The sequence below is a fragment of the Myotis davidii genome, unplaced genomic scaffold (assembly GCF_000327345.1).
Source record: "Myotis davidii unplaced genomic scaffold, ASM32734v1 scaffold660, whole genome shotgun sequence".
Classification (NCBI taxonomy): domain Eukaryota; kingdom Metazoa; phylum Chordata; class Mammalia; order Chiroptera; family Vespertilionidae; genus Myotis; species Myotis davidii.
This window is the reverse complement of record NW_006292337.1, coordinates 1,058,693-1,069,068: the sequence shown is the minus strand read 5'-3', so window position 1 is coordinate 1,069,068 and position 10,376 is coordinate 1,058,693. Positions and strand designations below refer to the sequence as shown.

The 10,376-nt window shown below is 44.1% G+C and overlaps 1 protein-coding gene across 3 annotated transcripts in view; it reads right to left on the bottom strand.

The window, feature by feature from the left end:
- Positions 1-5,395: 5,395 nt before the first annotated feature.
- The window catches only part of FRMD4A (FERM domain containing 4A), a 337,605-nt gene continuing 332,624 nt past the window's right edge, over positions 5,396-10,376 (bottom strand). For 2 of the 3 annotated variants that reach the window (XM_006765734.2, XM_006765739.2), the window contains exon 23: positions 5,396-8,571. In XM_006765734.2, the coding sequence (XP_006765797.1) occupies positions 8,469-8,571 (103 nt within the window). In that variant the 3' untranslated portion in view covers positions 5,396-8,468. The remainder of the gene's footprint in view (positions 8,572-10,376) is intronic. The other variant, XM_006765735.2, reaches the window with a different exon arrangement.

The following is a 10,376-nucleotide window of genomic DNA, read 5'->3' as shown; positions in this document are numbered from 1 at the left end:
TGGGGAGAGCACCTGCCTTTCATTTCTGGCACTCCATACATTATTTCCTAAACATAGTTAAATGTTGTCAGGAGGTCAGGAAAGCTACAAATGCCTTTGGTGATGGCAACTGGGTGCTTGGGGATGTGCGTCTGTAGGATGGCAGGCAGTGAATGGAGAAGTGAATGGGGCGTGAGAAAGTGAAGGCAGCAACTGAAGGCTTCTCTTCCCAAACATTTGGCTGAGAAGAGAGATGTGGTCGTAGTCAGAGAGAAATACATTGTTAGGATTTTTTTTTTATTTTAAGATGAAAAAAATGAGTATATTTATATGTTAAAGGGGAAGAATCAAAGGAGAAAGAAAACGTGTGAAGTTAGAGGAGAAGGGAGACTGAATGGAGCAAGACCCCCCAAAGAAGCAGCAGTGGATGCCCTCCAGAGCAGGGATAGATTTGCTTTGGAAAGAGAAAATCAAGGAGGGAGAGGGATCTGGGTGCTCACAGAGACATTCCTGGTGGAGGAGAGACTTAGGAAGAGCTCATCTGGGACCCCTATTATTCTTTATTTTAATAAGCTTCCCTATGGAAAGCTACTCTGGGAAGGAGAGGATACTGTGGAGAGAAGTATACACCTCAGAAAAGCTCAAAATACCTAACAAAAAAACAAATAATTTATTTCCTAAAAGGTGGGTGGATTGAAAGAAATTTGAGCAAAAACCAAGCAGCTCTACTATAAATATAACTATATAACTATAACTGTAACTGTAACTGTAACTATAACTGTAAAATAAATATATAGGTCACAAAAGTAGAAGAGGAGGCTAATTATTTCTCCCAAGTAATCAAAAGGAATAGCAACAACTTTTGGAGAAGAGTAAAAAAAAATTAAGAAGAAAATGACATGTAATTGCAAAAATATGAACATTTACAAACCTTTTAATCACATAAGGTGGGAAAAAATGACCAGAGGGAGTGTTATCCTTTATTAGAAGGATAGCAGGAAGGAAAAGGCACATCAAAAATCGGGGAAAAAGAGATTATGAATAGTCAATAGTTTAAAAGGTAGAGTAAGTTTGGTGAGAAGAATGAGTAATATGTTAGAATGTGAAGACCAGAATGGAATGGGAGAGGATCATTTCAATGAAGCTCAGTTTCAATAAACAGCATCTAGTTAAATCCTTAGGGCCTGATGACTGCATTCCATGGTAACAGTAATATTGTCTAAAGTCCCGGGGATATCATCAGATAGCATTCTGGATGACTCATGTAGGCTTGAGACAATGCTTAAGAATAAGGCACCAGATAGTGCCTGTATTTAACAATAGACACACAAATAGGATGCATGACCTTGAAAATTAAATGATTTCAAATGTGCTAAGTGAAAAAAAATACTTGAAAGAATTATTAGGAAAATAGATTTTAAAATATTTTGTTTGAGGAGAACATTGGAGAGAAGTAAGAAAAAACCTTCTCTTGTAACAGTTGCAAGTCTGGGAGAGCTAATAGGAGTAATGTGAATGGAATTAACCAAGAGTTTGATTTTATGATGGAAACAGACTTTGCATTTGCTACCGATGGCTGAATCCTCTGGGAGGATTTTATGATCAGTGTTTTACATGGTCTGGTGTAAACTCATTCACTCATTCATTCATTCATTCATTCACTCATTCAATACCCATTGGCTTGTCCTTCAGCAGTAGATTGTAGAGATCTCTCCTTGATTTAGAGCTGTTTAGTTTGTCTAGGGACTTGGGATTGCTAGTTGGTTCACCAGCCAAGGTTCAGAGGTGAAGGCTAGTCCATTGGGCCGCAGGTGCTGGTGGTGCAGCTGATCTCTCTGGGCTCTCCTGTGCCTCCCATGCTCTGCTTGGTGACCACGAGACTCTGCAGGCCACACATTTCCTTTCTGGCTGGCTTTTTGTTAGGTGGTCCCACCAATAGTAAGCACACGACAGACAGGAACTAGGGGAGGAAGAAGGGATTTGCTCCTCTTGTTAGCTTCTCATCCCTAACAGTGATGGCACAGCCTGTATGACTTCATTGTGCAACTCAGAGGTCAGAGCACTGTCAGCTGGTGTCCCCACTTTGGAGGTTTGAACCTGGCTCTGAGGGGTCCCGCCAAGGTCCCAGGGCACAGGTGCCAGCAGAGCAGCATCCACGCCTCAGGTTTGACTCCCAGCTCGACAGGCTGCACCTACCAGCTTCTCTCTTCTAACCATCCCTTGCCTTTGTTTCCCATCCCTAAGGACGGTCGCTGCTTCCTGTGCTCATCATCTCTGTGAGGTCTCAGCATCCCCCTTTTGCTCGGTCACCTCTTCGCTATCTGGTTAAGCAATTGTTTTTATCAAATTTCTGTCAATTGGTGCGGGTTTGGTCCCCCGATACAACAGGCAGCCAGAATTGTAGCTCCTGCACACAGGGAATGAGACCCAGGTGCGTGTCCAGCAACACCAAGCTCAGGTGACATTCACTAACCCCATCAACCTGACATAGGAACTTTTCCATGTGATGATTATCAGATTGCGTGGTTCACTCACATGGAGATGGGAAGGTTATGGGAAAATGAGTATTTACCTCCTCCTGGTCATGAAGGCCTATCATTGCTCCCTTGCTCCTTCATTCTTCTGTTCCTGGGCCTCTTCAAGGCATCCTATTTATTCCTCTGTTTTCTTCTTGATTCCTGGTTGCACTTTCTCCCTAGTCCATCTAGAAGCCATTGTCATCATTTCAGTCACCCTCTCACCAGGACCTTCTACTCACTTACCCTTTTGTCCTCCTGCCATGCCACACAGAAGAACCTAAGCCTGTGCCGTTTCATCGGTCTCCTCCCAGTCCATAGCTAGTAAGTGCCAGGAGGGAATTCACAGCCACTGAGTGTCCAGTGGCAGCTGGGCCTTAAGTGATGCCTGGAGGACATCCTCCATCTTCATTTCCTCTTGGGCTATTTTATATTCTAATCTCTGTTACTCTGCTGCATGCTGACCATACCCTGCTATCTATTGACCCTCTCACTGGGAGGGAGGCCTCTCCTATCTTTTCTCACACCAGGTTGAATATGGAGCAAGCCCAAGGTCTCTTTCCACCTCCACACCTGCCAGCAGCTTTTCTTACCTGACTTGAAAACATTTTCCTCTTCGTGAGAGGCTAAACCTCTTATTTCTTAACACTTTCTATAATTTACTTTTTCTTTCCTCCTCCCTCCACCCTCAAATATAATATAGATCTCTTAAATGCAATGAATGACTTCAACTGGGGCCTGATGCCTGCTTGCTAGCCCTCATCTGTGGTTTTCTGACACTGCTCTTTTTAAAGAGAATTTTATGTCTGAGTTTGTTTTTTCTTAAACTGGTTTTGAGGAAGAGAGGAACGAAAGGTCTGGCTATTTCTAATGCTTTTACTGGAGTTTGGTGTTTCTTTTGTATTTTCTAATAACCAAATTGCCTTGTTGGCACTGTGTAAGGAGTGTGTGTGTGTGTGTGTGTGTGTGTGTGTGTGTGTGGTGAAAGGCAGGAAGGAGTGAAGAAGAAATGAAAAAGTCCCACCTTCCTGTGTGCAAGGTGCTTTTGTGTGATAGAAATTAATGAGTGGCTATGAGATTTATTTCCTGAGCTGTGGCGTGTTTACATGCACAAGACTTGTGGAAGATCCCTGTTTATTTGCAATTAGTGTAGATTATCTTGAGCTATAGGGGCCCTGGTTGCTTTCTTGAGGAAAGCTTTAGGAAGTATAAAATGCTGTCTTAGTGGGCTCACTTCCAGGCATGTTTTGCGTTTTCAGTGGATTGCTCTCTATCTCTTTTTAAATCCTCATCCATAGAGTGAGGATATTTTTTCCATTGATTTTTAGAGAGTAGAAAGGAGAGGAGAGAGGGAGGGAAACATCCACATGAGAGAGACACATGGAGTGGTTGCCTCCTGCTCGCACCCTGACTGGGGCTGGGGGTTGAAACTGCGACCGAGGTACGTGCCCTTGACCAGGAATTGAACCCATGACCCTTTGGTCTGTGGGCTGAAGCTCTAACCACTGAGAAACCGGCCAGGGTGACTGCTCTCATTTTTGGCAGGGTTTGCTGTGGTGGCAAATGCTTCAGCAAGGGTTTTCCATCTGGGGAGGACTTTCCATCCAGGGATGTTCTTGGCCGCCAGATTCTAGTTTCCTGCTAAAGAAGGGATGCATGTTGGCTTGGACTAGGGGGCAGGGATTCAACAGCAGCAAATTCCTTTCTGAAGTCAGCCAGTTGCCTTTATGCCCTTGAACATGGAGCTCTTTGGACCTGCAGGCCCAGTAGGCTATTGCTTTGGTGATAAGACCCGGAGGGTAGGGACAGTTTGCGCTGTGGTGTGAGCCCAGCGGTGAACAGCAGTGGTGGTAAAAAGCCTCAACATCCTGCCTGTCTCCCTGATTGGCCCTATGCATCCCACACGGAACCAGGGACCACTGGAGACTGACAAGGGCTGACCTCCAGAGCCCAGGGTCCTACAGCGTCTCTCCCACCAGGGCTGCTCTGTGGGGACAGTGCCCAGGCCTAGCACATGCTGCACATGGGTCACTCTTTATAATAAACAGTGATACAAACACTAACCCAGCATCATGACAAAGTCTGATCTCTAATCTCATATCCTCTTATGAAGGGACAATACATAATTGGGAATATATCATCTCTAAGTAACAAAAGGAAAATAAAAATAGAATAAGAATTAGCCTCTAGTAAGTGAACTGAGCTTGTCTACAACATCTAACAAGACAAAATAGCATCTGTACAATAGATGAGTGGATAAAAAGAAGCTGTGGTACATATTTACAATGAAATAGTACTCTGCCATAAAAAAGAATGAGATCTGATGAGAGAATGGATGGACCTAGAGGGTATTACGCTAAGTAAAATAAGTCAAAGACAAATACCATATGATTTCACTTATATGTGGAATCTAAAGAACAAAATAAATGAATAGACAAAATAGAAACAGACACACAGATATAGAGAGCAGACTGGTGGATGCCAGAGAGGAGGACCATTGAGGGGCTAGGTAAAAAAGGAGAAGGGATTAAGTACAGATTGGTAGTTACAAAACAGTCATGCGGATATGAAGTACAGCATAGGGGATATAGTCAACAATATTGTGATAACTACATATGGTGCCAGGTGGGTACTGGGAATATCGGGGAAACACTTGTAAAGTATATGATTGTCTAACTGCTGTGCTGTATAACTGAAACTAATACAAAATAATGATGAATGCAAACTGTATTTAAAAATAAAATTTAAAAAATTTAATAAAAAGAATAGCGTATGCAAGTTGACTTTTAAAAATGAGCCTGGTGAGGACACCAGCACCGGAGTTACAGATTTCCAGAGCATCTTAAGCATTTGTCATCTAGAAACAAACAGATCACCAAGCAGCAACTGAGATCTCTTCATTTTGAAAATGCTTTAATAAGTGTCAACCACACTGTTTTGCAAAATGTAAAGGTACTATACAAATTCTTAATACAAAAAGAATAAATTAAAAGCAGATTTCTTTTTAATTCTGCAACTTTGTCTACAACATACATCTTTTTCATTGATTACAGTTGAACAGAATCCAGTAAAATCGTTTTACATGCTCTACAGTCAGTTTCAGGAGCAACCTAATCCTTTTCTCCCCCATTATTAAACTAGAGTCCATTTTACACAACTTGTAATAAACTATTGACATTGTGTATGAAAAACTTTACACCTAGTTAACTAAGCAGTAACTGGTCATCTGATAGCACCTGGATTGGGTTTGCTATGTTTAGAACTAAACTAATACTGAATGAAAACAAATTGGAATTTTAACTTCTCCAACAGTCACCTCCATATAATAAAATAAAAAATTCACCTGGCTAGCAACAGTCTGATATAGGTGTTTTCACCAGTCTTCTGGCTAAACAGGTAGTTTCTCATATATGTCCACAGTATCCATTGGGGCTTTATATCAGACCAGGCTTTACGGTCCATCTTTTGTTTTAAAGAAATAGGGATCTATAAAGAGCTTGCAAGTGCTTGTGTACAGTAACTCCATTGTTTCCCACCACATTGATCATTCATTAATCATGTCAGTCTCAAAGGACTAATACTTTATGTACACTTCGTAGTAACTGAACGCAGCTAAACAGTAAAACCTGTTTTACTTAATCTCTGTCTTTACTACCAGACTATTGTGATGTTGGTCTGAATTACAATCCCTCTCCTGCTCCATTTCTTTCTGCCCCCAGAATCCAGAACCCAGGTGTTTAGAAAGAATTTTCATCTCTCATTCCCTATAACCCAACTGGGCTAAAAGCTTGACCCGATTGACTTCAGACTTGATGCTCCATTACTGTACATGTTATAGAACCTTGTCACCTTTTCTATTTCCCTTTTGACTGTCTGCTCCTGTTGTACATAGTCCAGTTTGATTATTCACGAATCAGTTTTGGGAGAAAGAAAAATGGCCCGATGTATAATGTTTCCAAGTGGGGAGGGAAAAAATCTGCTCTTTGTAGCTTTGACCATCAGAATAAGGGCAACGAAAATATACCCCCCCATCAATCCCCAGAATCATTTCAACATTATAACCAGTTTTATGTATCCTACAGGGTTTACCCTGAAAGTGTTCTGTGAATAGTAATCCCTTCCGCAAGCTGCTATCACCAACCTAGCCGTGCACAGGGCCTCGCAGACCAGGCCCTGAATCATCCGGATGGCCCAGCGGCTGTGAATCCACATGCTTTGCCCACTGCAGCAGAGGGTGCACCAGGTTATTTTGTTCCATGTCCATCCATACCCTCCTGGTCTGGTGGAGTCTATTGTTATTCTTGGATTACATATACATAAAGAACAAAGATTTATTTTATTTTTTTTTTGCTAAAGCCAACTTCAGTCCTGTTCTCCCACAAAACTACTCCCACCCTGGCTCCTGTCTCTGGCTGCCCCAATGCCTTTCAGGTAAGTCATTACAAGTGAGGAAAAAATATCCCCCCGCCCCCCAACTTGTGCCAATAAGCACAGCATACCACCTCTGTGGAGACCGTGTTTGTGCCATTTTGAATACCCAACTAAGAGTGTGCACTTGTTATTATTATAAAAGTAGTTTTGAGGCCTTTGAAGATTGATGGCTTTCCAGTTGTGTTTTAAGCATAGCTCAAAGCACATGTAAACGTGCAGCTCCCACACCGTTTTTTGCTCGTCTTTCTTCTTTTGGTACCTGCAGACAAATGTGCTACATCAGGTGGCTGACGCTGTTGTAGGCATGTGGGCCCCCTGGGAGCTGATATTTTTTTCAACCCTGCTCTGCCTTAGTAGACACATGAGTAAAATCTTTCTACCTAAGGACATAGTTGGGTTTTTGAATAAGAGACACATTGGTAACTGAAGTTGGAGCTGAGCTCTTTATCACACAAGTGCTAACAAACATAAAATGAGCCACAACAGTTAAACACTTGAATGAATTGCAATGTGCTTTTCCCTTGGTTTCCCGTAAAAAATATAATGAAACACCTTGTGCAAAACAAAACAAAACAAAAAAAAACCAGGATCATTTTACTGGTTGTTTTAATGAGAAAGAACCTCTTTTGGCATCATCACCTTATGTTTCCTACAAATCCCAAAAGGAAAGCAGCTGTGTCCTGGGCTTGGGCACTGACCAGGGCTGATAGCACACTCCGCTGCTCCCCACAGGTCTGTCCTCAGCATCCAGACTCACGGAGATCCGACTTTCGCATCACATCACTGAGTTTTCCAGGCTCTCCCGAGAGAGAAGGTGGACGTTAGGGAGAGGCATAAAGAGGGGAAACAGTTTACAAATGGTTGACTTGGACTTGGGTGTTGTAGCAGTTTAGAATTTGATAGAGATTTTGTTACACAAAGAATGTCTTCCTCTTGGCCCCTCTCATTTTTTGTGTTTTAATTTTTTAAATCTTTGGCAGCATAGAACTGATTGTGATCCTCTGATACATCTCTGATGTGTTGAGCGTCCTGTTCCATTCCTCCCCGCTCCCCCAAGAGCCACTGCCCAAGGAATATTTCAGGTGTTAAGAACCTTCCCACCAGGCGGCCTGTTCCTGAAGTGCCTGGCTGGTGCCTCCTGGTGGCAGGCTGGCCACAGCTTAGCAGACTTACTGGGCCACCTGCAGTATCTCCTTCCCTGTCCTCTGTAACACTTGTCCACAGGAATTCGAGGACAGCCAGCATCCCTGATGGTTCCTGGCCTGGGGGCTGTCATGGCAGGGGGAAGCCATCAAGGTACCATTAAGGACAGGTGCCTGGCTCTCTGTAGGCAAGAGAGCCAGGGGACACACAGTGGGACCGGAACCTTCCATAATGTCTCCTCAGTCAGGTTTTTGAGTTGTGAGGGGATGCGGAGACAGGAGGAAAAAGTGCTGAGGGCCAAAGCTGGTGCAGGGTGACAGTGTGTCTGGGTAAGGCAAATGAGAGGCAGTGAGGTGATCTCAGAATGGCGTTGAGGCGGTCAGATTGAGGCCGGCTGGTTCACACGAGGGTCCCCGGCTTGGCTTTCTCCTGGCCGTACCACTGGACATCAGCTAGTTCTGGATACAGGGGGGAATCCAGGAAACAGCTGTCACTGTAGCTCCTGCAGGGAATCCAAAGAGAGCAGACGGTGAGTGGGAGTGGCGTTTACCAGCCTGCCTTCACAAGCGCATGCTGATTTTGTAGGGTTTCATACTGAGCAGTAGTCTGCCCTGTCCACAAGGAGCTAGGCCTGATGCAGTGCTGAGTAGACATAAAGGGGACCTAACATTCGACATCTGTGAAGGAGGATAGTGGAGCTAACGCTTACTTATACAGTTGGCCTGCATGCTGGAGTCACCCGGGAAATCTCAAAAACCTCAGTTCTGGGCTTCACCCCAGAGGTGCTGGTTAAATTGGTCTGTGGTGCACTGGGTGTGCTAGGTATGGGGGCTTTCAGAGACCCCACGTGATCCCTGTGCAGCAAGGCGAGAGCCCTTGAGGCTGGGTTTCTCAGGTTTCCTTTCTCACAGAACAGCTGCTTTGGATAGTCCTCCCTGGGCCCCAAGGGCTAACCAGATTTTATTGTCCTAGGAGAGCATTTAAAATGTTAGATTTCCCCATAGGATCATGTTCAGGAAAAAGAGCCCCTCTCTAGTGACCCTAAATTAGCTCTTTCAGGGTAAGATAAAGGTCAGACATCATCTGGGTGAAGTGGGAATGAGCTGGAGTTTGCCCCGTAGGCCCTGCCTTCTGGGCTGCAGTCCCAGATGTTGGCGTGGCTAACCTGGTGCTCTGTCCTACAGCTGTGATGTAGCCTGGAGTGTCTTGTGTGCTCATTTTTGTGTTTTTTGCTTTTACTCATAGTGTGATTTCATTTGTGCTGAATCCTGAAGGGATGAAGCCTCTAGGCCTTTGACCACAGCCTTCAGTTTTGGAAACAATGTTCCTGTGAAGGACATTGGGCTGTGACTGTGAGTTAGTAGGTCTGTGTCTTGTTAAGGCTGGATTTTCAAGTTTGACCTCCCAGGAGCATATGCCAGTGAGGGAGTTGGAAGATCTCTTTAGAAACACCATTGGACTTTCCATAAATGTTAGAAGATTCTCTCCTCTGCTGCTGATCTCCCTGTACCTAGTGCTAGGGTTAGGGTTGGGATGGGTGACAGGAAGAGGCCCCAATCCAATGTGGTTCAAAGAAAAGCAAGTTTAAAGAGCATCTTAAACATGGCCTCAAGAACCAGTTTATGATTGAGAATGATCAGTCATCACCACTTTTCTGTTTGATTTGCTGACTTCTCTAGGAACAAATAGATGAAGACATTCTGGATTTTGTAAATGTTTCTCATCTGTCTTTTAAAAAAAAACCATGAAAGCTGGGAAATCCCAAGGCATCTATAAGCATGCTGTGAATATACTGTCTTCATGAGAGTCTTGTGCCAGGAACCCCGGTTAATGCTGTTTAAATGTGGCTTCAGAAGCAAAGTAACAAAGTCTCTTAATTAGGTCCTAGCCATGGATATCTTAACTAAAGAAATGGAGCATTTGCATGGCCCATGCCTGACTCCATTACAGCCTCCCTGCAAAATTCCTCTTTGCCCTGACGAAACAGACTTGTGCCATTGTGCCTGCGAATTGAGAAACTTTGTGGCAAAAGGTGATTGGACCCCATAGTGGACATTGGCTGTTCCTTGGGGTGAGGGAGGAGGCTGGCGCCCTGGTGGAGTCCTTCTGTACCTTTATGTGGTCCTGGTGGCGCTCTCCAGCAGGTGTCACCCCATACCCTCACCCTAGGGTGGGTAAGTGACTCAGGTGGCCCAATGAAGAGTCCTCCAGCCACAGTCACTAGTTCACAGGTTGAAAGCTGCAAGGCCAAGCAGCTTTCACACCATGAAGATGTCAGTTTCCTCCTAAGAATGCAGTTACAGGAGC